General features: G+C 38.0%; 1 protein-coding gene across 1 annotated transcript in view; it reads left to right on the top strand.

Moving 5' to 3' along the window:
- Positions 1-14,111, top strand: part of LOC771085 (pinopsin-like) — an 85,491-nt gene that overhangs the window by 53,737 nt on the left and 17,643 nt on the right. Inside the window, exon 4 of the mRNA NM_001318431.2 lies at positions 3,025-3,258. Coding sequence (NP_001305360.1) covers positions 3,025-3,258 — 234 coding nt within the window. The remainder of the gene's footprint in view (positions 1-3,024; positions 3,259-14,111) is intronic.

The raw sequence follows: 14,111 nt of genomic DNA on the forward strand, positions 1-14,111 counted from the left end.
TCTGTTGGCCAATACACCATGAAAAAATAAGATTACTGACACTGAAGAAGTAGATGAATGAAGCATAAAATGCAGTTAACAGCTATAGAAGTTTGGAGAATCAGAAAAAAATTGAGAGAAGCATCAAGTAACATTTTTTGGTTCAACACGAGGGCTGCAAACTTACCATACTTGTCCCCTCTGGAAAGCTAAGAAAGCCAGCTCATCTGGGATCTAGAGCCACTAAGGAAGGGCATACGTTATGATCATTACTGCTGGTCCATTGTTTGTCTTTCTTCCTGCAGTCCCATGCCTTTAATCTCTTCTCTGCAACAGTGAGAATGGAAATGTACTTCTGAAAATAATCATGCTCTCAAAAAAACCTGGAGTTGTAACTTGCTCATTCCCAGGATTTGGACTACAAGTAAATCATATTATAGAATTATAGTAAGAAGTATACATAAAAATCATGATTGGATACATTGGTTTAAAATGGATGTGAAAGACTCTTTGGACATGACAGCTAACAAAATTTGCTTTCCAATAGATTTGTCTCTTGACAAATGAGTGTTTAAACTCAATTATAGAAAACTGCAGCAGAAGGTCATCTTTAATAGATACTGAGAACATATGTATGTCTTGTTTCAGGAACAGCTGTGATCAGTTTTTTCCTTTTTAATTATCAGAACAGGAAAATGAGAGGAAAAAAATACAAACAAAAACAAAATAAAACCCAAATTACAGTGGGTTCTCTGGTATCTGAGTTCATTTCACATTACATTTTCATTCTTGTTGAGCACATTAATAAGGATCCTTATTCTCTAGTGACATACAAAGAACTTAGTGTCAAAGACCTCTGTCCACCTTGTCAGTTTCAAAAGCACAGTCAAATTTATAAGGAAGATACTGGAACCAACAGACAGTCAGACTTAGCATAGTAACAGTGACATAGTGACAGTGTAGGCTTTCTTCTTCCTTTCTTGAGGAAACAGATGTGAAACTGGAAGGATGGATAACAAATCTCAGCACAATCACTTCCCACTTACACATCTTTTCTTCCCTTATTTCTAATCTGTAGTTTATCTGTGCAGATGGTAAACTCTTGTGAGCTCTAATGTGCTGATTGATGCCTCTGCCCTTATTGATGATCTTTAGCTGTGGATGCTGTACCTAGCTGAGGCTTTACATTTCTGAGTTAATGACTGTAGCATAGCTATATTAGCTTATTAGCTGCAGCTCGCATGGGATCCCCAGATTCTTCAGAAAAGGTTCCTATTAGTCACAAAAGAAAAAAAAAAAGCGTAAGTAACCAATACAAGATTGGACCATTATCTATTATTAATTCTCTTGTCAAGCCAAAGTAATTATGAGATGCAAGTTTTGTTATTTCAAACAGAAGAATTGTTCCCAGTGTTTTCAGAATGGACAGATTCTATTTTGCAATTGATTTTTTTTTTCCTCAGAAAATCAATTGAAGTCTGACTATACAAGAAAAAATACTTGGTAATTCTTGGCAGACTAAGTTAGTGTGTGTTTTGTTTACTTCCAATAGAAACTTTTCTACCAAAATCCCAGATAGAATCAATCACTCCAGAAGACTAGGATCATAGTTAAGTAGAAACTACGTCACCATATTGCTTTGCCTTCCATATATGCTTACACAGTTGCTATGTATGCTTTAGATTTACTGTCCAATACATAAACACATACGTTATAAAAAAGTACCCACACAGCAGAGAGGTAGGTAAAGCTCATGCAGTTTTCATACTGCATGAACTTGTGCAAGTTGTGCACCTGGCAACATATGACAATTTCACTCAGGTAATTTCTGGCTTCTTCCTCTTTTAATTTTTGTTGCTGTTGTTAGATAAAGTTTGGACACTTTACATTACAGGGAGCTGCCCTTTTACTTATTTATGTTTATAGTTTCATCTGCCCTTCCCTCGGGTGCAGTTTATTCTCAAACACTGCATTTGGAGGCAGAGACTTTAAAGTGGACATAAATTTTATTTGGCTGAGTACAAGAACCAGTTGATTTCTTTTAAACATTTGAATGCTTCCTAAAATCCTGCTGGCACATCTGGGTTTACTAAACACACTCTGGAAGGAAGTTATGGAATTAACCATAACTTTGGAAGACCAATGTGCTGAGGCTCTATCTGCAGCCAGTGGAGAGCAACTGGAACAAAGATTTACCTCCTTGCAGAGTTTTTTTTTTTTCTCTGTTGGCTGCAAAGATACTTAGGAAGATCAGCCTCACCATTCTGGAGTTAACATTTCCAAATGCTTTCTAAGAACTTCTTTATGATTTCAATAACCTGAGGCTAAGCACCCATGCCTGATCTGTACCTCACTCAATCTAGCGCTGGCTTCCACAGGCTTTGGGTATTACCTGCAAGCTCAGTGATATGAACTGTTATAATGTTTAACATCTGACTTAAAGATCTGGACTCAAAATGGACGTGAAGATTCAGCTCAGAACAGATCAAAGGGGAGTATATTTTGAAGTGCAGATGGAAGGCTTTAAATACTTCCTTAGCCGAGCTGGGTTTGCTCAGCTATAACCAGAATGTAACTGTTGGTAAATTCATGATAGCAAGATGAGCTACTGTACCATTCCACTGAAAACTGTCATTTGAATCTGTTCTTCTTGTTTATCCAGTTCCTCTCCATTTCCCCAAATAACACAGTAATGGAATTAAATCAGTACCAAGCATGCTTTTCCTAAAAGCACAAAAAATCTGGTTTTGATGATTATCAGGAGGGAAGACATTTTATCAAAATGGTGAGCCACCTGGAAAAAGCAGTCTGTAAAGAGTGAATCCAACCACTTATAATCTCATAAAGTCTTTTCCAAAAGGCTTCTTTTATGTCTTTCTTTTATGTATTCCTATTGCATTTGTTCACTTTGGGGTTTGAGTTTGTTTTGCTTCTGGAATTACAGTGTTGAATGTGATTTCTGATCTAAGACCAAGAAGGTTATTAGAGCACTAAAAACAACTATGCAGTTTCTCCAATCCCATCTTTATTTTTGTCTTTCGCTAGGTTGGAAAAATCCACAAGAACACTGCTCGCAAAAGAGAATACCACGTACTGTTCATGGTGATCACTACAGTTATCTGTTATCTTGTATGTTGGATTCCCTATGGAGTTATAGCACTACTTGCAACATTTGGTAAGCCAGGTGTGGTGACTCCAGTTGCAAGCATCATACCTTCCATCTTAGCAAAAAGCAGCACTGTTTGCAATCCCATTATCTACATACTTATGAATAAGCAGGTAAGAAGTGCTATTTTAAAACTGTATTTTCATCAGGGTCTATTAGGTGTTCTTGATTTCTGTGTCTGACTGTGCTGTTGATGTGTCCTTGTGAGAAAGGCATTCACGGCTTCTCCAAATGGTGTCAGTGGAGTCTTGGGATGGAAGTGTTTGTTGTCAACATAATAAGTTGTTAGATGAGGAGAACAGATATACATCTGCTTACTGAAATTCCTTGTGTTCTTCTGAGGGACACACTGTGTGTTAATTTGCATGCTGCAGGGTTGCTGAATGTACTGGAATGTATTTAGAAAAGAAGAATATTGGAATGAAGGAAGGAAGAAAAGAGGGGCAAGATCATGATAGACCTACCTGAAAAGAGTTATTAGAATTACAGTTTTTATGGACTTTCACACTTTTACACTGCCAAAATAAGAAATTAATTTTGTCTCTTGACAGCCAAGGCAAATTTCTAAAATGCCTCTATCCAACTGAGGTACCTCAATCCTCTAAATGTACAGGAGGTTAACTTCTTAATGTTTCTGTGTTGGCAGTTCCTGACCCTGAAGTTAAATGAGGGCAGATCTGGGAGTTTTGAAAATGTGTTTTGCAGTAAGAAATTTGAAAAATATGCATTGCTCATGTTGTCTTATTGATTATATCGTGTTGGATGTTGATCTCATTTTCCTGTCTTTGTTATTTACATTGCGTTACCTACCTTTGTCTTTAAGTGCCTGTTATATGCTGTAGCCTACCCTTAGTGTTTCACAGTACTATGTAGTATTATATAACTGCAGGGTATATTATTATGAAACCTAGACAAGTTAAAAATTGAATGCAATGATCAAGTGTATTATAATCTTGCCACTGCCTCAGATTATTCTTCATCTGGTTAATCTATCCTAAAGTTCTTAAACAAGGAATAGGTCTACTCTTACGGTCTGAGGGTAGGATACTAGGCAAATTCTGAAACTTCCATGAAATCAGGAGAAGACACTATTGCCTTCCTGAAGCCTAGGGCTTCATTTCTAAAGTCTAACTTGAAGTGACAATGAAAAAAATAGAGAACTTTGTCTGAAAAGCATTCATAGTGAAGTAAAATTGTTATTTTTTCTCCTTTCTCTTACATTTTACACTTAGGGAAATTTCCTAAAGACAGCATTTGTCTTTCTTCCTTATTCTCTGAGCTCTTTGATGGATTAGGTCTTTAACTTTCATGAGGTCATCTGATCACACCATGATCACCCGAGCAGGCTATAACAGAGAAGACAAGCACACTTAGGCATTGGCTTCACAGACAGAGCACATCCCAAACAGTGAGTTTTTCTACAAGAAGCTGAAAAGGCCATGTCACAATTCAGGAGCACCATGGCAGGAAACTGGAAACAGATTCTGAAGTATCCCTGCTTAGTCTCCAGTCATTTGCAAGACTGATGTATTAGATTTCTCCTTTGAACTCTGAATAATCCATTTGTTTCCTACTGCCTACTGTTCCACAGCTGCCATCATTTAACAAGAAAATGCAAAGGGGCAAAGTTGGAGGGTGGATCATTTCAGCTCGTAGTCAGTGTGTGGGTTCTATTATTTTCATAGTTATCTTCCTTATTGTTGCAGAAATCAAGGCTTGAAATCATTCCTTAAACAGAATTTGCTCATATTTGGAGTAAATACTTTCCAGTTTAATAAAACCAAAATAATAGTAAAGGCCTGCCATTGATTCTCAGCTCTCATCTGCTCTGCCATTGTGTATTAGTAGCAAAATAGCTACTTTTTATATGAAACTCAGGAATCAGTTTCACTCACAAAAGGTAAAATGCATCCATCCATCTGTTCATCTTCCTTTCAAAACAAGAGAAATAGTAACACCGTTGTTCTGTGTATGAAATGTGTTCACAGCACCTCAGCTATTTTGGAGCTTTTCCCATTCAATTCTGTACATTTAACATCTCAGGAAAGATTCTCTCCTTCCCAGCATTCAGCTTCTCTGGGCTTCATTCTTTGCTGAGAACTGTCACAGGACACTGGTGCTTTCCAACATAGAAATTGTCTAGCTCACATTTTCCACGGTTCTGTCTTTTTGGATGCAAGAAATCACAGTAGGCTATTTATTCATGAACTTTCTAAATGCACTGAGAACACATGACTTAATCTCTACTTCTTTGTGTATAAGCTCACCTTTTTGCTTTGGGATATCCTCTGAAGATTGCAAAGCATCGCTGATTGAATGCAAATACAGTGTTAGCTTCCATTTGTCATAAATTAATTTGGAATGTCATGGAATCACCCATCTCTGAGCCAGCCTTAAAACTCATCCTGCAGATCACTCTTTTAAATTAACTCTCTTGCAGGCTTTGAGTGACTTTTATGGTCTGGAAGCCCCAGTGAAAAAGTTTAGTCTTTGTTTTGTGCTGACCTGAAATGATAACATGGCTGTGGAAATGGTGGATTTCTTTCTAGTGGCACGATTGCTTCATGTGGGACATTATGGCCTGTGTCATTGTCTTCCTGCTGCTCTTCTCCAGGAGGAGAGAGGTGCACCTTTGAGGCTGGGTTGTTGCTGGGCTGATAACATTATGCCAGGTAGACATTAAGCTTCACTGACAAAACTGTAAAGCACAAAACTGCCACAGACTTAAGTGATGTCTTCAAATATCCACCAATGTAGCCACCCTGAACAGGTTCCTTATCGCAGCTCCTATTACCTTCTTTCGCCCTGGTGATGCTCCTCTTCTTCGTGTTACATACAAGCAGCTGTTAGACCTTCTCCCAGACTGTACACCCAAAAGCTTTGTGGTTGCTGTAATTGTACTTAAGGATATGCACTGACAACCAGGCATCATTAGCTGGGTAACATAACAGTGTCACAGGTTGTAAGGCTATGTATCAGAAGTTCACATTTTATTGATACAAAAGGCAAGATATGAATAATCAGTGCCTGAAAGGTTATGGTTATGGATAAGATGTGTGTACTGAGATCATGCCATTCTGCATTTGCTATTTCACATTATTTCAAGTTAGCACTCAGAAAAGAGGAATTTGCTTCATTGCTGTTGACAGCCAAATTTAAAGCAAATGAAAGCTTTATCACTTAAGGACCTCTAGAACACATTGCTTGGAAGTCCCTGATGAGATTTAATGTCACAACCCTTGTTGATGTAAAACAGCATTTCTCCACTGTGGCTGACGAGCTTCAGACTAGTTACATGATTTCAGCAGTTACTTCCACACATTTATTCACTCAGGCAGGGAACCTACAGCTCCCTGGACTACTGAAATTCACACTAGTGCTTCTAACACTGTTTTGCCTCTCACAACTGGGAAAAAAAAAACGAAACCATACCCAAACTCTGTTATCATCACTGTGCTATTTCTGGTGTCAGAAAGTGCCTCTGAGCGAAAGTAAGGAGGGAGAGTGTGAGGGATGGGATGTATTAGATGTGAATAGGGGTTTCTGATTACCAGTTTGATTTCTACTCTGTCTATCTTCTTAAATTAAAATCACTGCACTTACAAAAATAGAAGCTGGCCTTGTCATTTTCCCCACAGATTTGATGAAGTGTTGTTGAAAAGAATATACATACTCATTTGAAGATAATTAATACTGTGACCTTTCCAAATTTATCAAGTTAGGGATGAGGCTGACTGAAGGAGAAATTACATAGAAAGAGTGAACAGAGAAAGCCAACTACAAAGACTTCTGTTTCTATTGTTGTTCATTTTAATTTTTGTTTATGTTTCTGGTGGGCAATGAGATTCAAATAATAATGGACTTAAGAGTGTTCCCCAACAAGACCCAGACCCAGCACTGTGCTTCTCACAAGTCAATACTTACTCAGGCACGCAGCGCTGTTTCTCTACTGGGGCTGTTCACATATTGAATGATCTTCAGATATGTCTTCACTGCTCATACAGACAATGTAAAATAGGCGTGTGGTCTCAAGCAAGGAGCCTCTATAGAAAGGCTTTAAAGAGGCAGAGCAATAGCACTGGAAACTGATGTGTGATAAAAAGCAGTTAACCCATCAAGGAAATTAAGTTTCCCCAGTAGGACAGGGCTGTGAACAAAAGGAAAGGCATTTTCACATTATTTAGCTGCATTAGGTGTGTGATAACACATTATCCAAAGAGCTGGCCTTGACTCAGGTCACAAGTTAGACATTTCCCAGACTGTAGCAGGAAGGTGAACCACCACCACCCAGCTCACACCAGGTGCATCACTATCAGGCCAACACCTCTCAAACGCCTACATAGAACTTGAAATGAGGAACAAGGAGTCCTTCTTTAAGGATAAGCTTTTTGCACCTTATATGTTTTCTACAACTATTCTCAGTTCTTCTTGACCTTACCTTGTTCACTGAGCAGGGGAAAATGCACATACACTTTGGGAAACAAGAGTTACACGATAGTCATAAAAAATAAATAAAAAATAACCTTAACATTTCCCACCTGGATGCATAACAATTGCATTTTCATCAGTTTTCATGTGGTATTGTGTAGTTTTCAGTATTTCCCACAAAAGTTAATTTCTCATTTTTAAAGCTACAGGAATGTATGGATGCTGCATTTTTTTCTTCCACTTTGGAAAACTAAGATATTTTATCTGCATGAGAACACAGAACTACAGATCTGGAAAGAAAGTATACGATGAAGAGACAGTTGTGTCAAGAATCATTTTATGCACAAATTAAAATATATCTATTAAGATCTGGAAATAGACCACATTTGTTTAAGTTCATGAACTTCTAGAAGTTTGTGAACTCACTGTAACATTTATTACCATAAATTGCTATAATTTTTCATTAAAATTCATGTAGCTTTTAATACTCGTGATCTGTCTTTTTTTTTTTTTGTTGCTGTTGTTGTTTTGTTTTTCCCATCTCTTCACTGTTATCTGGGCTGACTTAGTAAATAATGGGAACATAAGGAAGTGATGCTGCATTACCTTTTCTGTCATCTGGAAACGATGAGAATTTTTGTCCAAATAGAATTGCACACTCAAGCTCTTAAGTCAAAAATGAGCCAACACAATAATGATCTCTCAGTGCAGAATAGTCTACACTAAGTAGAGTATTATAGTATGGGTCAGAAGTTTTTTGACTGTATTTCTTTCCTAACATGCAGTGATCCGACTTTTTTTTATAGTTGAGGGACAAAGAGAAGAGAGGTCTCAAGGGCACTTTCACTGCTGTCATGAGGTATGACTGCATTTCACACAGTGAGTTCAAAATTATTGTAGGTATTTCTCTCTCAGCTTACGATGAAAAAATCATTTCAGGCAAATAACCTGTTTAACCAGGGCCACAAGTATGTTTATCAGCCCCACCAGCTTCACGCTGCCCCTGGCTGCACTCTCAGTGCAACCCAGCTGAATATGAACAGGAGCTCAGCCTTGTGATGCCCGTGCTGTGGATGCTCTGTGAGGGCTGGACCAGCTTCAATATCACAGAAGAGTTTTGGACTTCCTTACTGAGATCCACAAGAAAAGAAGTAAAAAAGCATCTCTTATGCAAGAAAAATAGTTAACAAAAGTGGAAACAACTACACACAAATGAACGCAAACACAGAGTAAGCATGTGTCTATTTCAGTAATTAGTGTCATAATAAAAATTATGTCCATTTAAGATATCATTCTTTCTGGAACGCATAGAAAGTGAAGGGTAATGTCCTGGTTTCATCTGGGACAGAGTTAGTTTTCTTTCTAGTAGCTGACGTGGTGCTGTGTTGTGGACTTAGGATGAGAATACTGTTGATAACACACTAATGTTTTAGCTGTGGCTGAGCAGTGCTGCACAGAGCCAAGAACATTCACCTTCTTTTATGGCCCTGCCAGCAGAGGGAGCTGGGGCAGCATCAGGAGCTGGGAGGGGGAAGAACTGGGACAGCTGACCTGAATTGGCCAATGGGATATTCCATACCACATGGCTGTTCTCAGCAATAAAACTGGGAAGTGCTGGCTGAAGGGGCTACTGTTCCTCATGGACTGCCTGGGCTTTGGTCAGCTGGCACTGTGTATTGCTTGATTTTTATTCCTTTCTTTGTTGTTACGTTTTGTTTGTTTGTTTTTATTGTATTGAAATGTCCTTATCTCAGCTGTGCCACTGAGAGACATGGTCAGTGGGCATGGTGGGGACGGCCTGACAGTTGGACTAGATGATCTGAGCGGTCTTTTCTAACTTCTTTGATAAGATCTCTCACTTAGGGGAAGTGAGTTAATTTCTGTGCAATGCTGAGCTGCCTGCCGAGTTAAACCACAACAGGCAGTAATATCTCTTTACCTTATATATCATCTTAAACATCAACCAGTATGTTGCTATCATTTCCAATATTGCTTTTTTCAATTTGCTGGAGAAACACGGGGTTTCACAGGAACAGAAATAGAGCTCCACATTAGACAAGGGTAATGAACAGAACAGAACACCTATGGGAAAATACAATGGGTAGAGTTTGTAGCAAAGACAGTAGGATCACTTTGTAGTCCATATCCACTCTGCAAAAGCAAAGAAGTCATATCTGAGAAAAGGAAAAAGTAGGAGACTCCAAAGGAGCTTAGGCTGAGGTCAAATTTGAAATGACAAGTAGTGCAGAAAGAGAGAGGGAGGGTTATAGAAAATGACTTACTAGGTCTTATCCTGTCTCTTTCATGTAAGCTTTGACTAAAACATTTCTTCAGAGGTTTAAGATATCATTGTCATTTAGAATTTAGGTACGATGCAGGTAAACTGTAACAGGTAAAAACTGTGATCCCTTTGGACAAGTCAAATTTCAAAATAAAAATGCAGTTGAAATCTAAACTTGTAAGGTCACATTCACTCTAGTGCATTTTCATTGAAGTTAGCTTAGAAAGGAGGGAGAGTAGGCTCAGCTCTCTCCAGACAGTTTTGACAAGTCCAGGAAATCAGATAACTGATTTGATGAAAGGAGATTAACATTGGTACCTCTTTGGCAGATAGCAAGGAAATACCTGTAGGTAAAGACTTGGCCTCCAAGGTCACTGCCACTTTACAAATGGAATGAAACAATGAACTGTTAAAAGATTCAAAGATTATGTGTGGTTGCAACTCTGAAATTCTGTTGCAACTCTGAAATTCTGTGGTGTAGGAAGAATGCTTCGGTCAAAATGTTTAATCTTGCCTATCACAAACAAACTACAGTTGAACTGGGAGTTTTGGGATAACATTTAAAATCACCCATTTTCACACATTCGCAACCAGAAAATCAAACCTGCAGGGTGGATTGAAAGCTAAATGGAGGATTACAATATCCAGAGATGACGATTGAAGCAAGGAGCATGGTATATCCACACCTAAACAGAAGGCATGAAGATCCTTACAAGCAAGGTAATCCTTGGTATCCTGTTTGCTCTTGCAAGTATACACCATCAGAAAGTCAAACAAGTCACTACTTCCTTGCTATCTTCATGTGCATGTTTGTCTCCAAGGGAAAGTCTGGATGGTCGACAGCTCAGTCGGTGCTAAGGGAAATGCAGAAAAAAATGGATAAGGTATTAATCACCATGATGTTTCTATCTTGCCATTACTTCAGGCTGATCAAGAAGTTGGGTGTAAGCACTTGAAAGTTGGGCGTCTTTTTCTGAACTGATTTCCAAGTTTGGTGTGTACAAATAAATTCCTGCAAGGGTGTACAGGGTCTATGGGTAGACTGAACTTGTGCTGTTGGTCAAATAACACCACCAGTCAGCACTGCTGACACAGAAGAGATATTATGGGAGCTTCTGTTGCAATACTCTCAACCACAGCCATAAGTCAAGAATCAGACTGAATTTTAACCCACACCTCGGTCTGGCTAAGATCAAGCATTAATTTAGCCTCAGATTTCTCCACGTTCATTCTAATGCTTCTACTTCTCTCTAGTGTTCATATTTTACAAATAGGCCTCCAGATATTTATTTGCTGCTGCCTATCATTTCAAAGCTGAACACAGACACAGGTCAGCTGAAGAAAACAGAATCTGTAATGCAATGCAATAGGTTGCATAAACAAATACTTTAGTTACTTTCTGAAGACAATTAAATTCAACAGATGGCAAAGATTTGAAAAAACAAGTACAACCCTGGAGGTAATAGAACTTCTCATTTATCTCTCCTGTTTGATCACTGAATAATTTCTTGTGATCTGGCTGTGGCATAATAGTGCAATTTTATTCGGACCATGAAATTTTTGTACGTTTCATCTGTCAGCGGACATTACTTCTTAGCGTTTTACTGTGTCTACCAGGTATATCTCTGTAGTCATGTATCCAGCTAACAGTTCAAGCAACAATTTCAGATTAAGATGAAGAGGAAAAAAAAAAGAGATTTACTAACCAGATTTTTTTCAGCATTTATGTAACTTCCTCCAAACAAATATTCAATTAATTTATTTAATCCTCATTATCCTTGTAAAGCAGGTAATGATCATCATCCTGGTTTTGTATCAGGAGAAATTTCAGGATCAAATGTTACATTAGTGCTCAGAATTTTGTGAACTTGCATGGTGAGTCTAATTCAAATCTGTAGAACTTTATAATTTACTCATGATGTCCTTCTCCCTTCAGGGCAAAGAAGCTGCCATACTCAATGAAATAATGGCTTTCACAGTATGGAAAATGCAGCATGAGATACAAAAGTCTACCATGTCTGTTTGTTTCTTTAGATTAAGTCCCTTTTCACTTTAAACTGCATCATTTAATCCCATTCAGAAATTCGTCAGTGTCCAAATGAAAACAAGTCAAAGTTCCTTGACTCTTGAAGTAGAAGCAGTTGCAGAACTTTATTCCTCCAATGGCTGGTCCACTAGCGTCCAAACTAGATTTCTTTATAGCCACATTATAATCCCTTATTCCCAATTTATTCAGTAACCCTCATTCTCTGGTAGTTGTCTTCTCTTCATACTCAGGCAAAGCAATCAAATGACCTGCTGTCTTCATACTACTGGGCTAAACCAGTTTAGTTCTTTTAGTTTGAAGTAAGGCTCAAGGCTCCTCATTATTCTGATGTCAAAGGTAAAGTGTTACAACTTTATATACAACATTAAAGATGCTTTTTTTGTACATAATAAATCTAATGCTCAAAAGTGTGCAGTGTCCTCAATACTGTGCAAATTCCAGTGACCATGAATATGCCCAGTTGCCATCACTAATGTGTAGTTGTAGAAAAAGCAGCCATGCAGAGGTCCTGACATCAGTTTATTCGCTTGTTTTGTAGGCGGAGGGCCATTCTTGTGGCATTGTCTTGCAGTGACCAAGGCAAGTGCTCCAATGAATGACGCGCTGGTGTCGTAGAGCATTTCTCTACTATTTTCTCTTTGAATGAATCTTCCAGCTTTCTAAAACTGTGAAAAATTCAGATAATAACAATAAAAATATAACCGTATCGTTAATCATAGATGGCATCATGTATTTTGTATAGGAAAAATCTTCTTAATAGTTCACTTAATATTAGAAGAGGACCAACACTATAGGAGATACTTCTTGCTTCTGTCATCTTGTCTACACTGTTTAACTCTTTTCATTATTGCAACCTTCTGAATTTGAACCAAAACCACCAACAACTCAACAGTGACTTCTTAAATCCCTATTCTATGACTAAATTATGATCAGATTTTCAAAAATGGATGTAGATAAATACATAGGAGTCTGCTATATAGGGTATAGCTATTATTATGTGTGTTTTGTGTGTCTGTCTGTATTAGCAGAATGTAACACAGTGACACAGCCTCAAGCAAAAAGAGCTCTAGTGATTTACAAGGGAAGATGACAATGATATGATGCTATGAAAATAATCTAATGAAAATTAGGGATTTGGATTTCCATGTGTGTTCTTGGTTTTAAACTATGTGGAGCTCTGTAAGACATACCTGGAAGAACTCTTTTCCCTAAACATGTTTACATACAGACTATGGCCAAGAACAGAGTGCTCAGAACCAACAGCAATGAAAAGACAATAAAGTCACAATTTTACTGTCATTTGTTCAGAACTGGGTCAGGAGCATATCCATCTAAGTCCATCACAGCTAGTTGGAATGTTTTTATTAAGCCTTGCAGATTGATCCAGAGTGCATGGGTGAAGAACTGAAGATACAAGAGGAAATGGGGTAGGCAGGAGAGCATAGTGATGATGACTAAGTAAACACATACATTTTTAAAGAGACAAAACACATTTTTTTCGTTACGTTTTGAACTTTCAGCAAAATGAGAGTTATTTCAAAATGATCTGGAATCACTCATCACATATTACAATAGTAATAGACCCTTCATTTCTCCTCATGAAGCATTATGTTACTTTAGGGACTGGTAAATTTACTTTTGCCTCTGTCAGTCAAGATCCATCAATCACACTGCAAAACGCTAAACAATTCTGACTTACTGAAATGAGAAAATAGAGACAGGGTCCATCTTCTTGCTGTTCACTAAGGGTCTTTGCCTGTTCTTTTTTCTCATGCTGCTTTAGGAAATTCTTCTTTCTTAAGTTCCTTTTAGATAGGAGGAAATAACTTCACATGTGTTGCCATTTTGTATATTGTATGTGTTTTAGTAGCTCTATTTAAGGGCACTGAAGAGCTGTCTTGAGATAAATACAACCATCGGTCTTTTTTATCCGCAGCAATAAACCCTGTTGAAAGCATCAGTTCTCTCTTAAAGCAATGTGCAATGAAAACATAGTAGTGTTGTTTGTGCGGTGCTTTCATGTGCACAGCCAGACTCCTGGAAATTCAGCAGTCGCACTTGTTACATTGAACTATATACAAAAGTTTCTCTAAATTTGTTTCCTCGCACAAAATAACTGTCCCCAGTTTGTAATTCCTGCAGCTTCGGTCTCTGATTTTGTTCACTTTATGACAGCACATGTTACACGAGGACTTACCTCCAGAGTACTT

This window comes from Gallus gallus, chromosome 1 (assembly GCF_016699485.2).
Source record: "Gallus gallus isolate bGalGal1 chromosome 1, bGalGal1.mat.broiler.GRCg7b, whole genome shotgun sequence".
Lineage (NCBI taxonomy): Eukaryota > Metazoa > Chordata > Aves > Galliformes > Phasianidae > Gallus > Gallus gallus.